This window comes from Acomys russatus, chromosome 11, assembly GCF_903995435.1.
Source record: "Acomys russatus chromosome 11, mAcoRus1.1, whole genome shotgun sequence".
NCBI classification, from domain to species: Eukaryota; Metazoa; Chordata; class Mammalia; order Rodentia; family Muridae; genus Acomys; species Acomys russatus.
In genome coordinates this window covers 58,405,678-58,429,031 of record NC_067147.1, presented here as the reverse complement: position 1 = coordinate 58,429,031, position 23,354 = coordinate 58,405,678, and the positions used below count along the sequence as shown (strand labels likewise).

The 23,354-nt window shown below is 52.6% G+C and overlaps 1 protein-coding gene across 1 annotated transcript in view; it reads left to right on the top strand.

Moving 5' to 3' along the window:
• Brpf3 (bromodomain and PHD finger containing 3) overlaps positions 1-23,104 on the top strand; it is a 28,163-nt gene extending 5,059 nt beyond the window's left edge. The window contains exons 3-12 of the mRNA XM_051153424.1: positions 1,915-2,046; positions 4,641-4,769; positions 5,039-5,351; positions 5,819-6,127; positions 8,131-8,619; positions 9,988-10,081; positions 14,809-14,906; positions 17,581-17,678; positions 21,340-21,494; positions 22,153-23,104. Coding sequence (XP_051009381.1) covers positions 1,915-2,046; positions 4,641-4,769; positions 5,039-5,351; positions 5,819-6,127; positions 8,131-8,619; positions 9,988-10,081; positions 14,809-14,906; positions 17,581-17,678; positions 21,340-21,494; positions 22,153-22,336 — 2,001 coding nt within the window. The 3' untranslated portion in view covers positions 22,337-23,104. The remainder of the gene's footprint in view (positions 1-1,914; positions 2,047-4,640; positions 4,770-5,038; positions 5,352-5,818; positions 6,128-8,130; positions 8,620-9,987; positions 10,082-14,808; positions 14,907-17,580; positions 17,679-21,339; positions 21,495-22,152) is intronic.
• Positions 23,105-23,354: the final 250 nt, after the last annotated feature.

The following is a 23,354-nucleotide window of genomic DNA, read 5'->3' as shown; positions in this document are numbered from 1 at the left end:
TGCCGGCCGCAGCCAGCACTCTTAAGTGCTGCCCCATCTCTCCGGCCCGAACGAGGGGTTCCTTACAGACACTGTTGACAGTTTTACAAGGAAGAAGTCATTTTTAACCTGACCCAGAAACACTCAATACTGCAAACAGACCTTAACAAACATGCTGTTTTAAAATTTTATGGTGGACATTTGTTTTAAGGTCGCTTCTAACCTGTTGAGTGCTTTCACCAAGTAACTATCACAACACAGACATGCACACACACTAGGTTGGGCCAGAGACACGGGAGAGAACGTAACAAGATGAACGCTTTGCTAAGGTGGTAAAGATAATTGCACAGGAAACCCAAGGTCAGCAGGGCTGATTACACTAGTTTCCAAAAGGCAGTTAAACTTAAATAGGCTGAGCACACAGTAGGGCAGCAGATCCAGCCCATGGTCTTAAATTATATCAAAGCATATTAACTGAGCTATAGAGTCTGTTAAAAGTTTAGACTCTTTGAGGCTAATAGAAATTTTTTAAAAATGTGTCACTACAAGGCTGGACTTGAGGATAAACTCCAAGACAGGGAAGAGCCAGCCCAGTGATGTCACAGAAGGGATGGGCTGGACGAGAGCAGAGCGGCCCAACCGTAAACCAAGAGCAGCTGCCCTTTGCCCTCAAACATTGCATAGTAAATATACAATTGATGGTCTGACCTGCAGTTTGCAGCCTATGCAGTCACTGCAGGGGGTTCCTGCTCCTAGCTGCCTTCCTGTTGTCCAGATCACCCGTCCTTCCCTCCCGCCTGCTCCTCCCACCCGTCCCTGGGTCCCCTCACCGCTGCGGAGAAGCACAAGCTTCACGTGGCCCGGCCGCTGGGTCCTGTCTGCATGTCATCTCTTAAGTTCCGGAGTCACCAGCTTCTCAGTCTCTGAGTCTGAACTCTTGGACCTCTGCTTCCCTGAAGTCTCTGCAGCATCAGCAAGCTCTTCCCAGCAAGTCTTCCCTCAGATTGTCACCTCACATTGTCCTACATTTGACAGTGTGGATCACTGTGTCCACAGAGCTCCATGACATCCTTTACAACCTTTTCCCCCCACACACACCCTCAACTGTACCCTGTGCTGATCTCTTCTTGTTCTCTGTGTGTGTGTGTGTGTGTGTGTGTGTGTGTGTGTGTGAGTGTGTGAGACTGTACACACCTGAGAACATGTACCTCAGAGGCCAGAGGAGGGTGCTCCTTCCCTCAGCAACAGTGACCTCTTCCAGAACAGGATTCTCTGATTTTTTTTTTTTTTTTTCCCTGAGACAGGGTTTTTCTGTGCAGCCCTGGGCTGTCCTCGACTTGTTTCGTAGACCAGGTTGGCCTCGAACTCACAGAGATCCCCCTGTCTCTGTCTCCCAAGTGCTGGGATTACAGGTCCGTGCTACCATGCTTGGCTTGTTTTTTTTTTTTTAAATCCATTTTAAAAAATTTTTTAAGTGTGTGCGTGCATACATGCGTGTGTGCGTGTGTTTACAGGAGTGCAGGTGCCTGTAGAGACTAGAGACGGATTCTCCTGTTGACTAGAGAGCACCACCCACTCTGGAGCACTGAACATTTCTCCAGCCCAGGATTCACTGATTCTCACTGTTTTACCAAAATATTTCTAAACCACGAGCTACCACGAGTACAACTTCACTCTGTTTTCTAGCCAAGGCAAAAAGCTCTGGGGTGCACTAATTTCCACCCCCAGTCGGACTAGTTTTCCCCAGCTCGGAGGGCCATAGCCGGCAGCGGCGTCCCTGGGGCCGGGAAGCCATCTGACGTGACTCTTCCCTGTGTGCTCCTGAGCATCGCTTAAGGAGCTTGGAAGAAAGGCCATGGGGGGTGGTGGAGGGGAGCTGGAGGGCAGGGTTCCCAGTGGAGGAGGCCACAGCCCCCGTGTGCTTGCCTTGTCCAGCGGGAGCAGGATGAGAAGACCAGCGCGGTGAAGGAGGAGCTGAAGTACTGGCAGAAACTGAGGCACGACCTAGAGCGGGCGCGGCTGCTCATCGAGCTCATCCGCAAGAGGGAAAAGCTGAAGCGCGAGCAGGTGAGCTGACGGTGTGAGGGCTGGCGGCCTTCTCCGCCATGCTCTGCTCGCTTGGTGTTAGGGGAGGGGGAGACACTGCCGCCCACCTCTGTGCTTCACGTAGTCCCACAAGCTGAGCCCATGACTGGAGTTTCTGGCTTGGATGTGTTTTGGGGGGAGACTGACCTGGATGTTTCGACAAGCTTCTGGGGCCATCACGTGACCTTGCCAGATGACAATCTGAGGGTCTCCCTGGGCCTTACGCAGTTGTGGGCTTGCAGTCACTCAAACTGTTCTCAGTTCAAGAACATTCAAGGTCCCCGACCACAGGGCTGAGAAGGCGTGGCGTAGCACGTGGTTAAGAGGGTTGACCTATGTTATTGCTAGAGCAGGTCTCCAGCCTAGCCCTGTTACTTCCTGTGTCTATAGCATTAAACTGTGGAACCTGAATACCTGCCTTCTCTTTAGTATAGAGATAACGGCAGAGCTGACATTATAAGATGGATTAATTCATGTTTGTAAAGGTTGGGAATAGTGGGGCTGGAGAGATGGCTCAGCGGTTAAGAGTAGTGGCTGCTCTTCTGGAGGTCCTGAGTTCAATTCCCAACACCCAGCCAGCACTCACAACTGTCTGTAAGTCCATTTCCAAGGGATTTGATGCCCTCACACAGACATGTATGCAGGTAGACCAGCAGTGCACATTTTTAAAAAAATCATTAAAAAAGAAAGTTGAGGACAGGCCTGGCACATAGTCAGGGTGGAGAGGTGGTGGTCACTGTTGTTATTAACGGTGGTGCTGATACTCTGTCCTGCTGGAGTGTCTGCTGGTGCGCTCCGAACATGGCACACAGCAAATATTATTAATTGAACAGATGACAAGCCCAAACTCTTCTCTCTAATCCAAGAATAGCAGCTACTACTCGAATGCTTTCCAGGCGTGGGTTAAAGCTGTCTTCCCCTTTCAGTCAGTGTAAGCACAAGCCCTATTCTTCTAGGTCAACAGCTTGAGTCCTCCATGTCTGAGCAGCTCTCAGTGTGTTGAGCATGAGTGCCTGGGGGGATATCTCAAGATCTCCACAGCTCAGACTGTAATTTGTAACCAGGCTTGGTCCTGTAGCATAGACGGTCTTCCTGCCTCTAGTTCAGAGAACTGAGCGGAGGAGGCGGCCCTGGCTCATGGTAGCTAGGCAGGTTTATGTTGATGTGGACAAGAGGCAGGAGCTCATCTGTTTCACTCACGGCTTTGTGGTGTTTCATGTCAGAGCACTCATAAAAGATAACACTGTACAGGGCTCTACTGTAACTGTGTAGGTGGTGCCTGAGGGGCGAGCCTGGGCTCCCTGGTCACCCTGGGCCCACACAGATGCTGTCAGTGAGAGCTCTTGGCGCTCACACATCTGCTCACATTCGGGGTGCTTGGTGTAAGGCCCGGCTTCAAAGGCTTTCTCAGTTTGCTTCCCAACCAGATAACCTGTGGTAACTCAGTCATGTTGTCACCAAACTCCATGTGCCATATTTGTAAGGCGAGGGCATCAATCTCTGCTGCAGTTGCTGCATCACCAACAGAAGAGCAGTGCGACCTCGTGGCAGGCGTACTCTGTGGGTGCTGACTGGAGCCCTCTGCTAACTGCTCGTTAGCTATGGGACCTGGAGCTCTCTGTCTCCACTTCCTTGTTGTGAAATGTCTCTCTGTAGATACCTTGCATACTCACTATAATGTTACATAAAATGCTTAGACACCTCCCAACACATGTATACACACAACTGAAAATAAAAATGCCTAGGTCATTACTTGAGACCTAGTATGGGACCATAAAAGTGCTAATTGGTTTTTGGTTGTTTTTGTTTTTTTTGTTGTTTTTAGAGACAGGGTCTCTCTGTGTTAGCCTTCACTGTCCTGGACTCACTTTGTAGACCAGGCTGGCCTTGAACTCACAGTGATCCACCTGCCTCTGCCTCCTGAGTGCTGGGGTTAAAGGTGTGCACCACCACACCGGCAAAAGTGCTAGTTGTTATAATTAATAATTATTACTTCTATAAGTCTTGTTATGGTTCTTGATTTGTAGAAAACTTTTTCCCCCTTTTTTTCTTTCATTTTTTGGTTTTTGGTTTTTCAAGACAGGGTCTCTCTGTGTAGCCCTGGCTTTCCTGGACTCAAACTCACAGAGATCTGCCTGCCTCTGCCCTCTGCCTCGAGGAGTGCTGAGATTAAAGGTGTACGTCACTGCTCCTGGCTTAGAAACATTTTTTAAGTAGCTGTTTGTTCTAGTCTGTTCTCTGCCGCTCTCGTAGATGATCACAGACTGAGTTGCTGTGGCTTCCAGTTCTGGAGGCTGGAAAGTAAGGGCACGGCTGCAGGCTAGTGAGTAGGCTCCGTAGTGCCGTGTGCCTTGATGGAAGAGCAGATGGGTGAGCAAGCATGTGGGAGAGCTTGCCTTAGTCCCTTGTATGGGTGAAGCCCACATGAAGTCAGCACTGTTTGTGTCTTCCTCGGGGTGGCGGTGGTCAGCCTCATTCCTTGTGAAGATTTGTTCCACAGGATTGATGACAGTCAGGTTAAAGAGATGGAGTGCCTCTTTGTGGAGGCACTGTGATCACGCCTGCCCTCTTTCCAGGTCAAAGTGCAGCAGGCTGCCATGGAGCTGGAGCTGATGCCGTTCACCGTTCTGCTGAGGACGACTCTGGACCTGCTGCAGGAGAAGGACCCTGCGCACATCTTTGCCGAGCCCGTCAACCTGAGTGAGGCAAGTCACCCCTCCACGTAGCGAGCCTGCCCTGGAAACAGCCGCGGAGTAGGCCAAGGAAGGGGCTGGGCCACAGGCCATCCAGAACTGAGGGTGGGGTGCTGTCGGGCAGGCGAGCAGACTTGCTGTCGGTCTGGGTGGACCAGGCCCCGAGGCTCTCGGTGAGCCAGCCGTGGCCACAGCAGAGCTGGGGCCGGGAGCAGCAGTGCAGGGTGTGCCTGTGTGGCTCGTCAGTGGTTATTGTCATTCTACAGGTTTTATATGTTTAGGTTCCAGATTACCTGGAATTCATATCCAAGCCAATGGATTTTTCTACTATGAGGCGGAAGCTGGAATCTCACCTGTACCACACCTTGGAGGAGTTTGAGGAGGACTTTAACCTTATAGTTACCAACTGCATGAAGTATAATGCTAAAGACACAATTTTCCACCGAGCAGCTGTCCGCCTACGGGACCTGGGAGGGGCCATCCTGCGGCATGCCCGGCGGCAGGCGGAGAGCATCGGCTATGATCCTGAGAGGGGCACCCACTTGCCCGAATCACCCAAATTGGAAGACTTTTACCGATTCTCCTGGGAGGACGGTGAGAAGCCTGGATGGGTAGGGAGGAGAAGCATCAGGAAGAGGGGCACAAGAACGGGGCCCCGAAAGGCCAGGACTCGGGTGGGCCTCAGAGGTGCGAAGCCGCGGCTGGGAACCGAGGGTGTGAGTAGCTGGAGGAACTCTGAGGGGTAAACTGGTGCAGGAAAGGGGGAGCTGTGTGTTTGTAAGGCTAAAGCCTCTTCAGGAGTCTCCTGTGGTCCCTGCTCTGTAGCCCAAGAGCATGGGATGGGAGGACCAGACAGCAGAATACTTCTGAGCACCACAGTCGCTCAGGCCAGGGTTGCTAAGCCACTGCATGCCTGCTGGGTGGCCACAGCCCCGTCTGTGACTCGCTTCCTACAGACGTGTCCCACATCCCCATCTCTCCCATGCTGACCCTGCTGGAAGTCACTGGCCATGTGCTGGGCAGGTCCTTCAGCCTCTTCTGTCCTCTCTTCTCCCTGGCAGTGGACAACATCCTCATCCCAGAGAACCGGGCCCATCTGTCCCCGGAAGTGCAGCTGAAGGAGCTGTTGGAGAAACTGGACCTGGTGAGCGCCATGCGGTCCAGCGGGGCCCGCACCCGTCGTGTCCGCATGCTGCGCAGGGAGATCAATGCTCTTCGGCAAAAGCTAGCACAGCCACCGCCGCCGCCAGCACAGCTGCTGTCACTGAACAAGACCGTGCCCAATGGGGAGCTGCCAGCAGGACCTCGCGGGGATGCAATTGTGCTGGGGCAGGCCTTGCACGAGGAGCCAGAGGACGACAGGGACCGAGGTGAGAGACCACAGACTGGCAGGCAGGCTGCCAGGGCGGGTAGGGAGCCAGGAGGAGTAACGGGCTAAAATAGCTTGAGAGTATCTTTCCCTGCGTGTCCATCTGACTTTGCAGGTTAGCAAAGCCCCTGGGGTCTCTCCTCATAACAATTGAGATGCTTTTACAAATATTTTGCAATCAGTAGAAAACGAAATGGATTTGTCAGAGTAGACATTGGCTCTTGTATTGTCTGTGTTCCCAGGGGACCCAGACGGTCCAGCGTGGCCAGTTGCAGGACTGTGAGAGGTTCGGAGAAATAGGGTGCTGGAGCCCAGGAGCTTCGTTCTAGGCGGCTTTGCAGCTGATACAGCTGCATGGCATGCCCGGCTAAGTCAGCTTACTCTGCTGCTCTGTGGAGAAGCTCCGAGAGCAGCTTACACTGCATGTGGGAGGACACGCAGAGAAGTGAGCCCCTTCTTGTGGCACGGACTCTTGGTTTGAATCCCAGCTGGCCAAGGCTGTAGGCCCATCCCAGGAAAAGGCCTCACTGATTTAAGCAGGTGGCTTCTCAAGTGGAAGCAGCATTGACAGCCAACGGTTTATTAGAGATGCCTGGGAAGCTTTTTGAGCACCCCCTCCCTACTGACTGAGGAGGCGGGTCTCAGAACCCAGGTGCCCTTCATGAGCTGAGCCGCTTCCCGTGTCTCCTCGTCCTTTTTTTTTTTTTTTTTTTTTTTGGTTTTTCGAGACAGGGTTTCCCTGTGTAGCCTTGGCTGTCCTGGACTCACTCTGTAGACCAGGCTGGCCTCGAACTCACAGCGATCCACCTGCCTCTGCCTCCTGAGTGCTGGGATTAAAGGCGTGCACCACCACGCCCTGCTCACTCACCTAGTTTAAACATGGGTTTTGTAAGGCTGAAATTGCAGATACTGGCCTGTTTTATCGTAGATCAGAGGCATGCTAGAGAAGCCGCATGACATCAGAAGGCCACGTGACCATTGTGTCTCTTCATACTCTGAGATGGCAGTCAGTGTGTCACTTGAGTCACACTCCTTGCCTGTGGCAGGGCAGGGTCGTGCTCAGTGGACCTGTTGCCCAGCATTGCCCAGAGGGTCCTCACGATCAAGTCGCAGAGGTCCCTATGGAGATCTGGGCTGCGGCTTGTGAAGTGTCAAGTGGAGCACACTTGTTTGCGAGCTGCTGACTTAATGTGCTTGGCCTGGGTTCCCTATGTCTGCAATCACTTTCTGCCTGCCGCGTGCCCTCACAAGACAGAACCCAGGACAGGTGAGAAAGAGAAAACACTGACATCCTGTGAGAAACGGAATCCTCCAGTCTGGCAAGCTGAAACCTCACCTAATTAGTGACTGCACAGGTGGCTTTCTAAGGCCTGAGTGACATTTGCAACACACATTGTGAGGCTTACCTTATAAGCTCTGTGCAATACATCCATCGTCTCTCGGTGATCTGCCTTCGTTTGGTCTGGACTGTATCCTAGGCTTAGAATTCTCACAGAACTTCCTGGTTCAGTGGGTCTCAACCTGTGAGTTGCTGCCCCTTTGGCAAACCTCTATCTCCAAAGATATTTACATTATGATCCATAACAGTAGCAAAATTAAAATTATGAAGTAACAAAAATAATTTAATGGTTGGGAATCACTATAACATGAACTGCATTAAAGGGTCACAGCACACAGCAAGGATTAAGAACTATTAAGTAAGCCGGTGTGGTGGCACGCGCCTGTAATCCCAGCACTTAGAGAGGTGGCAGGTGGTGAGTTCGAGGCCAGCCTGATCTACAAAGCGAGTCCAGGACAGCCAAGGCTACATAGAGAAACCCTGTCACGAAAAAACCAAAAGGAAAAAAAAAAGCTATTAAGTTTTCGCTCAGATTTAAGGCCTACGAGGCGTCAAAGCCATGGAACAGCCCGTGCTTTTGGCTCTTGCTTATCAGAGTCTGTATCTGGCTCATAGGAGCAGACCGTTTCTAGAATGTTCAAGCAGGTTCTCTTTTTCTCTAACAGATGATTCCAAATTGCCCGCCCCACCAACCCTGGAACCCACTGGGCCTGCACCTTCCTTGTCCGAACAGGACTCTCCTCCAGATCCCCCCACCCTGAAACCCATCAGTGACAGCAAACCAGCAGTCCGCTTCCCAAAGTCCCGCAAGGTGGAAGATGATGAGCTCTCAGAAACGCCAGCCCTGCAGCTGGGGAGCGAGCCCCTGCAGTGCTTGCTTAGTGACAATGGCATCGATAGACTGTCTCTCACAAACCCTGACAGCCCCCCTGGCACCCCTCTCAGCAGTGCAGGCCGCCCTGCAGCCATCCTCTTCAAGAAGGCTGAGAATGGAGCTAAGCTACGGAGGACTCCAGACGGGAGCCCGGAGAACGGCGAGGACCTGGGCTTGGCCGACTCCCCTGCCTCTGCAGCCAGCGCGGAGGACGAGCACTACTCCAGGAAGCGGCCAAGGAGCAGGAGCTGCAGTGACAGCGAAGGGGAGGAAGAGACAGGTGACGCTGCCTGTGACTTCTTTTGCTAGTTCCCATCGGCTTTGCTGCTTTGCCTTGCCAGAGGCCACCGTCCCCTGTCAGCCATCTGTAGTGGCCCCTGTGAGGAAAGAAACAGGCTTGGAGTAGGTGTTTTCAAAGGGCCAGATTATATCCTGGGCTTTCTCAGGCCTCGAGGGAAGGGGACTTAATGTTTCTACCTTCAGTTTGCTCAAGATATTTTTATCAGACACTGTCTTGGGCACTGGAGGAAAATTACTGAACAAGCCATGAGAATCTCTCTTAAGGGAGAGATAGACCAAAGGCAAATGAGGTTTCTTGTACTAGAAGCTTTGGAGACAGTCGTAAAACACAGAGTAAACCGTCAGAGAAGAGGGCATAGTGCCGGGAGGTGTGACAAGTGGCCAGGGAAGGGGACATTGGAGTAAAGATCAGAGAGCGAAGGAGTTGAAGGTCTGAGCTGTTTGTGTTTAGGGGACAGAGATTCCAGAAGGACAGAGAAGCGCGCGCTTTCATGTCCTCAGAGCAGCAAAGGCGCCTTAGTTGGAGCTCAGAAAGCAGGCGCTGACCTTTTGCTGGGAAGGCACAGTTGAGCTCTTGACTCCCTTTGAGGTCATCATCTTAGAGGAAGGGCCAGGATAGGAAACACACATTCTGGCTCAGGCACGTGTGGCTGGCCTCACAGTGTCTCTGGTCCACTGTTAAGACTTGGTTAAGACTTGGTTCAGTGGTCAGAGCTGTAGGACTCTGGAGGCAGGAAATCAGTAGACAGGGAAAAGGAAGCCTTCGCAGCAAGGTGAGCCCAGGATGAAACCGCCCTCGCTGCCCCAACCAGGCTCCCACCAAACAGCTTCCTCCACTTCACGGGGTGGGGAGGGTGGGGTTCTAATGCTCCATTCAGCTATGCTCTGGACTGCCATAGTCCCCAAAGTCTGCCCTCTTCAGCTCACCAGCTCTTGGAGACAGCACTGGGTGTGGCTGACACTGAGCCTTACCCTGTCTTAGCTTCTCCTGCCATCTTTTCTGAAGAAGGAAGCCACTGTTGCCAGCTGGGATGGGAGGGCTTAGGAGTGCTTATCAGAAGAGGGGAGGCAGGTGGCTTCTCCAGAGCTTGGGGAGGGAACTCCCTGATAATTGAGGGGCTTGTGAGCCTGCCTGGGTAGAGAAGCCTTTTCTTTTTCCTCAGTGTGGTCAAGTGTGTGCTGACTTCATCTTTTTTTTTTTTTTTTTTTTGACTTCATCTTTTTTTATGCCCCCTAAAATGCGCTCCTTACAGGGGAGGGAAACCACCCACCCACTCCAGTCCCCTGAGACAGGGAAGTGTGGGGGGGGGCTTCTTCACTCCGGCCTCATGCTGTGTGTCCTTGGCAGGCGTTACTAACGGCTTTGGAAAACACACTGAGAGCGGGTCTGACTCGGAATGTAGTTTGGGTCTCAGTGGAGGACTGGCGTTTGAAGCTGGCAGGTAAGGATGTTTATCCCCAAAGCCCGGGGAGCCTTGAGACCTCCATTTCTTCACCTCCACTCAGTGACAGGAGGGGCTTCCTTACTTGGCTGTGACTGCTGGTATTTCTTTAGGCTCTGGTCTGAGCCCTGAGGGAATGAGGTGCTCTTGATTCTCAGGTCTGTTCTAATGGAGTGGAGCGGTGTTGATGTTGAGTGTGTGCCTTCCATCTCCTGTTGCCCAGGACATGCTCATGTGGAAAACCTAGCTTGCTGCACGTGGCTTTGACTGAAGCCCCCTAGGGTTCCATAGGATTGCTCTCTTTGGTTTGTTTTGGCTTCTGTTCTGTGGTGCTTAGGATTGGACCCTGGGCCTCACATGTGCCTGGGCAAGTGCTCTCCCTACCAGTAGGCTTCAGCCGGAGCCGTTTTTGGCTATGTTTTGTTTCTTGATACAGGATCTTGTTGTGTAGGCCTGGCTGGGCTGGAATTCCAAGCATTGTTGCTGCCGCAGGTGCTGAGCTTGCAGGTGTACCACCAGGCCTGGATTCACCCCTCAGCTCTTTGGAATAGGCTGTAACTAAACAGCTCAAGCCTCCAAGTCTGAGCCCTTGCACCCCTGCATCCCAAGCATGGGCCAGCGACACCCAGTGCCCAAAGCAGTGGCCTCTTTAGGGACATTGTGTGGGACTGAGGGGAGAGCAAACGTGATGTTTTTAAGGCCTTTTTTTCAGAGGTTCAGGTTGCCTGTCATAGTTGAGGGGGCTGGGCTTTTTGTTGCTCTTCAACCTGAAGGGAGGACTTCTGAGGCCAGGGCCTTCATTTCTCCGAAGTCTAAGCGTTTACTGAGCTCATTGCCTTATGACCCCGCCCCCCAGACTGAGTAGAGAGGGGTGCTTGCATGAGAGGGCCTTCCTTGGTGCCACAGCGGGAGGTGAGAGCTGAGGCAAGCCCTGCTTTAGGAAGACACCGAAACGCTGGCCTCCATCCCAAGCCTTCCAAAGCAGTCCTCACTGCCATGAGCCTGGACACTCACTTACCTGTGATTTTCTGGGGCAGCTGTGCTGGCCTGCGGCCTCCGGTTACACACTGGCCCTGTGCTGGCTTCCTGCTTCAGTTTCTTTGGGGTTTTCCTCCCCCTGAGACCTCAAGATTGCCTTGGCTCCCTCTCTGTCTGCTGAAGCCTCCAGAGACATAGAGCGAGTAGATGGGGGCAGAGACAGTTTACCAGGGCTAGAAAATGTCGGAAGGTGGTGCTCCTTGCTGGCTCTCAGGTTGGGGTTCCTGGCTTCCTTCAAAGATAGGGACTTAGGCCAGGCACGGTGGCCCACATCGGTAACCGCCACACTTAGGACTGACATGGGAGAATGATGAGTACAAGCCCAACCTAGGCTGTGTAGCAAAGCCCTGCCAAAACACAAAAGAAAAATCCACTCAGGCTAAGGGAACATGGGAGTGTCTGAGAGGTCAGTTTACTTGAGTTGTGGTAAGAGTGAGGTCAGCCATCTGTCCCTTCCAGCGCTTGGCTGGGTTGGAAAAGGTACTGTTTTCCCTCACCGAAGGGCACACTTCCCGCCTGTGAGTCACAAGAAACAGGCCGGCTAGCTAGCCTGCTGGTTCGGGTGAAGCTCGCCTTTGTGAAGAGAGGCGAGCTCCAGTCAGCTGCCACTTTTTGCTTCCCCCTGGCTTCTGCTTGCTAGAGGAGCAGTTTCCTGGAAAGATGTTTCCTCTCCCACTCAGTCTGCTTCTCAGAGTTTAAAATGAGAGATTGGGCCCTAGCGGGTTCAGGCCCCAGGATCACAGGATGGAAGTAGAGAGCCAACTACACAGGAGGTGCCAGCACCTTCACGTGGGAGATCCAAGGGTTCTTTCTCCCCTCCCACCCCTTCCCTGGGATGAAGGTGTGTGCTGATCGCGAGCCTATCCCCCTCCCCCTTGGCCATTTGCTCTGTGGTTGGTCTTTCCCAGTGGCTCTTCCATTGGCTGCTGCACTCCCATGGCAGGCTGTGACCTCACTATGACTGAGGCTGGCCCTTGGGCTCCTGGTCCCTCTGCTCCTCCTCCGCAGCGCTAGGGTGACATTGGTGCCCCACCACACCCGTTCTCCTGGGTCATTCCTCCAGCTGTGGTGTGAGCCACTCGTTAAGATACCTGTCAGTTCCCATAGGTTACCTTGCAGACAGATGGACTGTCCGGATGGACTGCAGACAGGCTGCCCTGTGTTGGCCTGGGTCTCTGCACAGCAAGCCTCAGCGGCGTTGCCTGCCTCCTCAGAGCCACACACAGCTTGTCTGCTGCAGCCCAGTCTCCGAGGCCTTTCCTGTCTGCACTGGCACTCTGTCGTAGAGCTGTAGTAATCTGTGCTGCTCTAGACCTGGAAACATGAGCCCACTCACAGAGTGTGTGGTTGTGTGGGTTTCCACAGCTCCACACAGGCCCCGGCTGCTCAGGGCCGCAGGAGTGACCGAGACTGGTTGCCTCGCCCTGCTCTTTCCTGCCGTATCCTAAGGTGTCTCCAGGTCCAGGGTGTGAACTGAGAGACTTCCTGCTGACGTCACTAGCAGGTTTTGTAGGGAGTGGACTGGATCTTCCCTATGAATCGGGCTTTGCTGGTTTGCTTCCCACACAGGTTTTGGTTACGCTGGGTTTAGCATACATTCAGTTCTGACTCGGTGAGGCCAAGCTCCACACTCTAGCCGTTCCCACCCCTTGCTTTATCTGATCCTGTCCAGGGTTTTGCAAGCCTTTTGTCTTTTCTGTAAAAATTTGACTACTTTTTTGTTTTGTTTTGTTTTTGTTTTTTGTTTTTTGTTTTTTTTTTTTTGAGACAGTGTTTCTCTGTATAGCCTTGGCTATTCTGGAATCACTTTGTAGACCAGGCTGGCTTCACCCTCACAGTGATCCGCCTGTGTACCCCACAGTGCTCTGCCTCCCGAGTGTTGGGATTAAAGGCGTGAGCCACCACGCGCCACCCTTTGACTCATCTTTTAACCACTTTTTCTGGTTGAAAAGTTATAGATGGGCTGAAGAGATGGCTCAGAGGTTAAGAGCACTGACTGCTCCCCTCTGGTGGTCCTGAGTTCAATTCCCAGCATCCACCTGGTGGCTCACAACCATCTATAATGAGATCTGATGCCCTCTTCTGGCAGCAGGTGACCTCCAGATAGACCACTTGTATATAAGATAAATAAACCTTTTTTTAAAAAAACTGATAGACAGGCAATATTTTTATTTATTTTTGAGACAGTCTTACTTTGCAGCTCAGCTGGTCTGGAACTCATTCTGTAGATTTTCTAGTCAAAAATCGCAGAGATCACCTGCCTCTGCCTCTGCCTCCCGAGTGCTGGCATTAAAAGTGCGCACCACAGGCCGGGCGTGGTGGCACACGCCTTTAATCCCAGCACTCGGGAGGCAGAGGCAGGCGGATCGCTGTGAGTTCAAGGCCAGCCTGGTCTACAAAGTGAGTCCAGGACAGTCAAGGATACACAGAGAAACCCTGTCTCGAAAAACAAAACAAAAAACAACAACAAAAAAAGTGTGCACCACCACATCCAGCAGCAGGAATGTTACTCAGTTTGGTGGGGGTGGGGTTTCCCAGCCACAGAATTGCTGCCCCGGAGCTCTCAGCTCTCGCTTGTGCTTTAAGACTGCATGTGGAGCTGTTGTAAAATCCCAGTGCGGTAGTGGCCTCTGCTCAGCCTTGATTATCACTTCCTGTCTTTGTCAAATACATCGTTTACCTTTCTTTCTTTATTTTTTTTCTTTTGAGACAAAGTGTTACTATATATCCCTGGGTGGCGATGAACTTGAACTTGCTGTGTAGATCAGGCTGGCCTCAAACTCACCAAGATCCACCTGCTTCTGCCTCTGCCTCCGCCTCCGCCTTCCAAATGTTGGGATTAAAGGCGTGTGCCCACCATGTCCAGCACTTAACTTTCTTAAAAATGCTTACAGCATGTGTGTGTGTGTGTTGATGTTTGTGGACATGAGAGGACAGGTTGTAGGAGTTAGGACTCTCCCATGTGGGTCTGCGCATCAAACTCAGGCTTGGCGTCAATTCCCCTTACCCACAAACCCATATTACCCACTGGACTTTACCTCTTTGCAGTAGCTTTGTTTAAAGAAAGAAATTGGTCTCCTTTTTAGTTAGGTTTTTTAAAAAAAATCTACCCCTATTCAGGAAAAGCTTCACACACAAACCGCTTGGAAGTGAGAAATAGACTTTTTTTTTTTTCCAGTTTAAAAATGTCTTTGCTAATTCTAGAAAGAAGACATGCCTGTTATAGAACATTTGGAAAAGAGGCAAATTTTTGGACTTCAAAAGTAAATTGGTTTCTCTAGACCTGTGAAGCACAGAGTACCAATTCGGATGGAGGAGCAAGGGCCTCCTTGTGGCCAGCCTGTCCTCTCAGAGGCTGAGCGGAGACTGGGTGACGCCTTCTCTTTGTGCTGCTGCTGTTCTTGTGCTTTGGGGTCTTTGAGACAGGGTCTCCTGCTGTAGACCAGGCTGGCCCGGAGCTCACAGAGATCTGTGATTAAAACTCTGCGATCCTGTGCCCATGAAATGCACCCCTTCATAGGAGAAGCAGCCCCTCCACATAGAGGGTTCTGTGGAAACGCCCAGGTCACACGTGCCGTGGGTTACCGTTGGCCTTTGCCGCTGCGCTTCTGTAGCTCCATTAGGCATGGGGAAGCAGGGGCGGCCTTGTTACATTAAAACTGCTCATGTCACCTGTGCTCTGTGTGCAGCGGCCTGACACCTCCCAAACGCAGTCGTGGGAAGCCAGCCCTGTCCCGAGTGCCCTTCCTGGAAGGTGTGAACGGAGACTCTGACCACAGTGGCTCAGGTGAGGAGAGTGTGGGTGGAGCCGGGAATCCTGTTCTGAGGAGCATGCTCTACGAGCTGCCCCGGCAGAGCTCAGCCTGGCTGCCAGTCTGTGAGGGCCCACACCCACAGACACTGGCTAGAGAGATGGCCTTGGCTCTTGGTTTCTGTTTTGTCTTTGTTTTTAACTATCTTCGCTTTGTGTTGTATTTGAGTTTCTGTTGCTGTGCTAATGGTCATGGCAAAAGCAACTGGAGGCAGAGGGGATCTTCACGGGAGAGCTTCAGGGTCCACTGTGGAGGGAAGCCAGGGCAGGAGCCGCAGCGGGGGCTGTAGAGGAACACTGCTCGCCGGCTTGCTGCCCATGGCTTGCTCAGCCTGCTTTCTTAGATGGCCCAGGGATAGCATCAACCACAGTGGGCTGTGCCCTCCGCCATCAGTCATCAGTTAAAAAAAATGTCCATGACTTGCCCACAGGCCAGTGTGATAGAGGCATTTTCTCAGTCGAGATTCCCTCTTCCCAGTCGACCCTAGCTTGTGTATAAGTTGATTGAAAAATGAAACAAAAACTAGCCAGCACAATTTGAATAGTTAACATGTACCCATGGTAACAGAAGCCCAGCCACTCTCACAAAAGCCAGCATTTCCCTCTAGAACATGAGCTGCTAGCTTTTCTGTTGTTTTTTCAGAGCTAATGTGTCTCCAAGCTGAAACCTGTGTGTATGTTTAGGAGAAGTGTGGAGGGCCCACCGTTCCTGCCTTTGGTTCACAGTGCACCCTGGGAACTTTGCTTTCTCTCGGCGGCCCAGTGGCCCATCAGATGGGAGGACTCAGCAAAGCCCTCCAGAGGTAGACATTCGGCGTGTCTCCATGCTGAGCGCTGCACTGAGCGACCTGGTGCATAGGTCAGGCCACTGCTGCAATGTCAGGCTGGAGGAAGGCCCTGTTCACAGCTGTACCCTTAAGAGTCCTTCCTCAGTAATGTCGTGTCACTAATAAACCTGGCTTGTAGACCGTGTCTGTGTGGCCTAGTGGACGTGAGGGCATGGCAGGAGCAACAGGGTGGAGCAGGTCCAGAGTGGCTTCTTAACTCTCGCTATCTGTCACGCGCACTCTGATGGCCCGCCTTCGATGTTTTCCTCTAACACACGGGGGTTCTCTCTGGTCCAGCCATTTCCTTCAGCCTTAGTGTCATGTCCCCTTTCCTGATGTCGATGTCTGTGGACGGATGCATGCCTTTGAGTTCCATTACGTTGTGACTGTCGGCACTCAGATGACAGGTCTCATGTCCAGATGAATTTGTACATCTAAGCATGAAGCCAGGAAGTGGCTCTGACACACTTTGTGCTTCTGGTGGTGACATTTTTTTTTCTTACTTTTTAAACCGACAAAGTAAAAGCGACACCAAAGGATATTTAAAAAGAATTGCGCTCCTGTGGCTTCCCCATCTGAACACAGCCGCCTCTGTTTCTGTGCTGCCTCCCTTCCTCTTAGGCATGCGCTTTTGTATCCACCGGTTTTTGCTCGGATGTTTTCTCTTGTCGGCTCATGCTTTTCCTGGGCTTTTGTACTGGACCCATCTAACCTCTAATGTTTTGTGAGTGACTCGAGTGTTCTAGTGGACATGGGTTGACTCCACCTTTCTTAGAATGACTTGCTAGAGATGTCCACTGGAGCAGATGGTTCAAACATTTATTTTAATGCTCCTGGGATGTTGAATGGAATTGCGTTCCAGAAGGACTGGACTGGTTTGTGTTTTCACCATCACGCGGCTGCACTGGTTTCTGCTCATCCTCCCTCGAAGTTGCAGTGGATGGGTCTGCTGTGAATGCTTTTCCCTCCGTGGCGTCGTGACAGCACGGGTCTCTTTCATCGTAGTTAACTATGCATCTCTGCTCTCAGATTTGAGCCTTTTCCTTAGTGGGTGGAGCGGCCGCCTCGCTGTTCACAGGTGTGGGGCTCAGAGCATTCCTGAAGCTGAGGACCTGCAGCCCTGTCCCAGGCGAGATACCTAGGGTCACCAAAGATCTGCTACCCTGCTTGGCTTTGCTGGTTTGCGGTGCAGCCAGGGACTCTGGATGGCCCATTACAGCCTGGTCAGAAAAACATTTAGTGAGTGGTTCTGTTGAGACGTTCTTGGCATTTCTCCCCATGAAGCCTCCATGAGAAGGGGTCAGGTCCAGACAGTGCTGAGTCGGCTCAGGCTGGGGTATGGCCTGTCGCCCTATGAGGCCCTATATTTTCCCACAGAAGCTACCCCAGAATTCAGGGTCAGAGGTTGGTAAGCTACAGCTTGTTGTCTGCTTTGATGTGGCTCATGAGCTAAGAGTGGCTTTCCATTTTAAATTATGCAAAACATGGTGTTTGATAGCATGAAGATTGTATGAAATTCAAATTTCAGTGTCAGAAACACAAGTTTTATTGTTTAGACTATGGCTGTTTTTCATGCTACAGCCACAGGAACCGTGCACCTCCTAAAAGGATGAGACATTTACTGTTTGGCCATTTGCAGGCTACTTTGCTGACCCCTGACCCAGTATTAGAATTCCCAAGGAAGGGGCAGGGTGAAGGAAGGGTGGAGGGGCGCTGCTGGCTCAGTCCTGGGCTCTTCCAGTCAGATGGAAGCCACAGGCAGGGCTTTGGGGCACCATGCCAAGTCCCCTTTGGGCACTGTCTCCTCCCCTCCCCCACCCCAGGCAGAAGCCTCCTGATGCCCTTTGAAGACCGCGGAGACCTGGAGCCCCTGGAGCTGGTGTGGGCCAAGTGCCGAGGCTACCCCTCCTACCCTGCCTTGGTGAGTCTGCCCCAGAGACACCCTCCTGTCCCCCTCCCCTTGGCGGATCTGGCCCCTGCCTTGCCTTGAGGGGTTATCCGATCAATGTGGTCAGAGTCAGTGACCCTTAGCTGCAGAGGGGAGGGGGGCTTTACTCTAGCTTTCCTGGGGCAAACCAGCAAAGCCCCACCTACACACACAGAGACATAGACACACACACACACAACAGAAGTCCCACCTACACACAGACACATACACACAATGGCAGAGCCCCACCCCCCCACAGACAGACAGACACACAACGGCAGAGCCCCACCTACACACACACACACACACACACACACACACACACACACACACACGGCTCCAGGTGTTCAGAGACCAGGCTCGTAGGGCTTTGCAGCACTGTTCGTTTGCTTCTGTGTAGGAGGAACATTGCTCAGTGTAGTGTCAGAGCACTGCTAATGCTTAGTGGTGTTGCTAACCACCTGCCGTACTAAGTCCTTGAGAGGCCAGGGATAGAACCTTGTTTGTAGGGAAGAGAGCAGGGTTTGGTAACTGCTGTCAGCCAGACAATAAGCAGCAGATAGGGTGTGATTCTGGGGCTCAGTGTGATGTAAAGCCTTTGATTTGAGCCACTGCATTAACACTCTTCCTCAGTCCTGTGCTCTCAGGATTGCACTCAGCCCCTTTCCCCCACACAAGCCTGTGCATATGAGGCAGAACCGCCTTTAACCTTACATGTCCATCTCACGTGATGAAAAACTTTCGTGATGTCATTTTTAATGATAACGTCGTCTTTCAGATGCTCTCCTGTACCATGCCTTGACGTTTCCTGGTTCCCTGTGTAGGTTTACTTGTTCAGTGTGGTCAGCAGTTGTCAGTGAATATCTTAGCTTTATCTTGGTGTACAAGTGTGATTGTTTCGTAGGCGTGCCCACCGGGGCAGCATCCATACAGAACTCTGGCACAAGTTGCCAAATTGCCCAGAGGCTAGTTCTGGCTTATGCTCCTACGGGTAGGCTGCTATCTCCCAAAGCTTTCCCAGGTCGGGAGAGAATGGCCACAGGCTCTGGAGGACACTACCACTGGAGACCTTTGGGTCTTGTGAGAACCATCTGGGGAGATTTTAAAAGCTGTGTAAAGTCAGCTCCACCCTAGAACACTAAATAAGTCTTCCACAGGCTGGGCCGGGCATCAGTGCTTTCTCAGGCTTTTATAGCACGGGTGGGAGCCACCCAGCAGCCTCTCACATGCACAGCTCTGGTCCGTTCCTAGCCCTGCCTCTCTCTGTGATTCTTGAGCGGGACAGCAGCCCCCTGAGATACAGGAGGGAACGCTGATCCTGTTTGTGATGAAGAATCCTGTAGTGATGAAGTTACACCACTTCCTGGTTTGCCTGCCTCGGCCCCTCCTTAGCTATGGCAGGTGTGGAAAATTCACACTGGCCCGGCAGCTGGAGCACTAAAGTGGGAGCCCTGTAAAAATGAGGCCACAGGACCTAGCTTAGTCAGTAGGAAGTGATAGTGCTGACAGGGTTGGAGTGGTTTGTTTGTTTGTTTGTTTTGTTTTTAAACTTCACAATGCAAGAGAGACAATCATAAACAAAACACTGGGACTTGGTGGCATCTGCCATTGAGCTCAGCATTGGCAGGTGGATCTCACTGAGTTTGAGGCCAGTCTGGTCTCTATAGTTCCAGGCCAGCTAGGGCGATGTAGTGAGACCCTGTCTCAAAAAAAAAAAAAAAAAAAAAAAAGAAGAAGAAATGCAGTCACCACCTGAACACAATCTGTGCTTCTGTTTTGCCACAGGCTGTGCAGCCCTTTGCCTGTGCATGGAGATTCTGCATGTTACACTCTATGTCAGTCTCTTTAAAACAAACCGGGGGTGGGGCGCGGGGAGTGTCATGTGTTTTGTTTTGCTTTTCAAAAAGTAATATGCACATTCCAGGAGTTTTGGGAAAATAGGAAAGGGAGAAGAAGAAAAAAAAAGTCTAAGAGCCCTTTCTACTACCTGGACTAAATGTTTGTACTGTTCTCTTTATTGGTGCTAATGTATTGCAGCTGTGACAGTGTATACGCACACTTCCTGTATGTTACGTCAGACCTTAGCACGAGCTGTGTGTCCATGCTCTGTAACCCTGCATCATGTTCATTGTGCAAATGGTCCATTAGCATTCTGGGCTGTGAAAGCTGTTCTCAGATCAGACTCCTCCTCTTCTTCCTTCTTCTCCTCCTCCACCTCCTCCTCCTCCGCGGGTCCTCTGGTCTGGTGGAGACAGCAGAGCGCCCTGCGGCCTCTTGGGTGGCTGAGGAAGCCCAGGACTGTTGATTCTGTTGTCATTATATCTCCCGCTTCAGCCCTAGGAAGAGTGACAGCCTGGGGGACAGCTTTGGCCACCGAGTAGCTGTGGCTGGGCCAGACGTCCTTCTTCCTTTTTGTTTTGTTTTTTGAGACAGGGTTTCTCTGTGTGGCCTTGGCCGTCCTGGACTCACTTTGTAGACCAGGCTGGCCTCGAACTCACAGCTATCTACCTGCCTCTGCCTCCCAAGTGCTGGGATTAAAGGCGTGCGCCATCACACCCAGCTATGTCGTTCTTTCTTAGAGTCTTAAACAATCTGTTTAGATGTATTTATTCACTGTGTATGTGTACGAGTGCTCTGCTTCCATGTATGGATGTGTGTGTGTGCACCTCATGCATGTCCGGTGCCCGAGGAGGCCAGAGAGCCTCATATTCTCCTGAACCTGAGTTACAGACGGTTGTGAGCCACCTGTGGGGTTGAGGAGCCAGACTAGGTCTTGTAGAATGGCAGCACATGCTCTCACAGCTGGGCTGCCTCTCAGTACCTTCAACTCTGAGGCAGAGCACCTCTCTTAGCTGCCTACCCTGGAGGGGCTGAGGGTGCTGGCTTATGAGAGGAGGTCCCCTGGAACAGGGCATGGGAAGGAAGATTGCTCTGTCTCTAGAGAAGGCTAGGTCCTCTGTCAGTGTCCAAGTCTCTCTGGCCTCTGCACAGAGGTTACGAGGCAGCTGGGGTGGAGGCTGCCTGCAGCACAGGCCTGACTGCCTGCCCACCGCTGAGGCTCCAGCCTCTGCGAGCAGCTGGTTCCAGTCTCAGCCATAGTTTCCCATCTTCCTGTGCTGGTGTTTCCCTGTTTGCTAACACCTATTGCGGACTTCCCACCTCAACAGGCGATCGAAGTGAGTTGGTGTGTGGGTAGTTAAGAGCGCTGGGATGCTCCACAGACCGGGAGAGAGCTCCTGCGCTGTGGCTGACACTCCTGCTCAGAATAAGATGGGCCCTTCTGGAGATTAGTCCCTCCGGGGCTCTGGTTTTCCCTTTAAACCCTGAGCCTTTCAGCGGTCTTTTTGTCTCCTCTCCAATCATACCGCAGAGGTAACTGGCCCCAGAGCCCTTGGGAAGGTGGCAGGTAGCCAGAGGCTGTTACACAGACCAAAGGTGTTGCCCTTGTGCCTGGCTGAGCTTTCTGCATGGTCACAGCCTAGGTGCCCAATGGAGCAAGGCCCTGAGGACTGCAGGTGACTTGCAAAGGTGGTAAAGAGAGGCGGAGAGGGAAGCAGCCTGTAGGCTTTCTCTGACACGCTGTGAAGAAGGGTTACTTCTCTGCCTTAGATGTCCCAGTTGCCTGCTCAGTGCCAGTCTCCTTTTCTGCCTCCAGATCATCGATCCCAAGATGCCCCGGGAGGGCCTCCTGCACAATGGTGTCCCCATTCCTGTCCCTCCGCTGGACGTGCTGAAGCTGGGCGAGCAGAAGCAGGCAGAGGCTGGAGAGAAGCTCTTCCTTGTCCTCTTCTTTGACAACAAACGAACCTGGTAGGTGACACAGCCGCCGCAGGACCCTTGCAGGCTCCACCCCATATGAGGAAGACGCTTTGGCCGGCCATGCTGCCTGTGGTAGCTGTTCCTGATGACACTAGCTAAGGTGCTTCCGTGAGGGTGGAGCGGCCTCCTTGGGAGCTCTCCTAGGGGAGCATTTCATCAGGTGTCCCAGATAGCGATGGAATAAGGGCTCCAGCCTCGGGCAGAGGAGGAAGTCCAGCTGCAGTACGCTTTGAGTAGAGCTCAGGAGAGGCGTTGGGAATTGGGGCTCTCTGTGCCCGTAAGCCAACAGTCACTAACTCACCTGATCCTGCGGTGGGCAGCTCCCATGGTAGCTAGTCAACTTGAGAGAGTTTCCAACTAAGCTGGAAACGCAACGCAGCACTCTAGCAGCTGGGGAACTTATGTCTCAGTCCCGAGGGAGTCTGGGCAGTGTGGTGTCACCCATATCTCTGTAGAAAGGAGATAGAATTGCTGGTAACAGCAATGCCCAAGAGCGAGGCTTAACCCTGCAGGTGTAAGAAGCCTGCCTGTGGCATGACAAAGGGGCTCTCCACTCTGCCTGCCTCTTGACCTTGGCCTGGTAGCTGGGTCCAGAGGAGCCCTCAAGCCCCTGAGGTGCAGCTGCATCTTGGCTGTGCTTGCATTTCAGGCAATGGCTTCCAAGGGACAAAGTCCTGCCCCTGGGTGTGGAGGATACTGTGGACAAGCTCAAGATGCTAGAAGGCCGCAAGACCAGCATCCGCAAGTCAGTACAGGTGGCCTATGACCGCGCCATGATGCATCTGAGCCGAGTGCGTGGAACCCACTCCTTCGTCACTTCCAGCTACCTGTAAGAGTGGACTGGGCCTGTGTCTGCCTCTTCACCTCTCCTCTGTCCCTGAGGCATGAGAAGCCTCTTCTGCCTCTGCCAAGTATGTGGCTGGCAGCTTCTGTCTCATGGCAGGCCCTGACTGGACTGGGTCTCCAAGGGCAAGACCCAATATTGACCAATCATGTGGTTCCCCTGGAGGGCCGCTGCGTGCCAAAAACCCCCACCGAGGTCCCTGGGGTATTCCACTGAAGAACCTCTTAGAAGTAGAAACAGTTGAGAGTCTTGGCCAGCCAGGGAGATGGACCTGGCTCACAAGGCAAGAGGTACTAGGCTGCTTTTCTGGGGCCAGCTGGCTCCCCCCATGCCTCTCCCCACTAACCATACCTCAGGGCAGGCAAGGTTCTGACACTGATCCCAGAGATGTGCCAGGGTCCCTCGGGAACCCACTGACTCCCCTCCCCCCACATCACCCATTTTCACACCTCCCACCTCATCTCCCACACCCAGCCAGGCTCTCCTCCCCACGTTCCCACATCTCTCCCTTGTGCCAAACTGACAGCAACCTCACCAAATTGATCTTTTTCTCTGATGCCCCATTCTCTTCCTGGCCAGCTGCTATATTAGATAGGTGTCTGCCAGGTACTCCAGTCCCGCCCGGAAGGACCCTTCCCCACACCCATAGAGGTCCGCTTGTGCTGCCACACACGGAGCCCAGCTGCACGCATGTGCTGTGTGGGTGGACTGGGCTTCCTGCCCTTCCTTCGGCTTGCTGTGAAGAGTGCTGAGGGTGGGCACAAGGCTGGGCGGATACCGTGAGTGGCGCGTGCCCCTCAGCTGGTGTGCTGCGTACCCTACCTCTTGGGGTTTTATCATCTTGCAGCAGCCTTAAGCCTTACTGGGTCACATGACCGCAGGCGGCATGGCACTACCCTCCAGCACCCCTGTCCCCCAGCTTGGCTGCTCCTGCCTCCCAGAACAGGGAACACAGCCCTTTTCTTTGAAATCCTACTTTCGACCTCTTCCCTACCTTCACCTCCTCA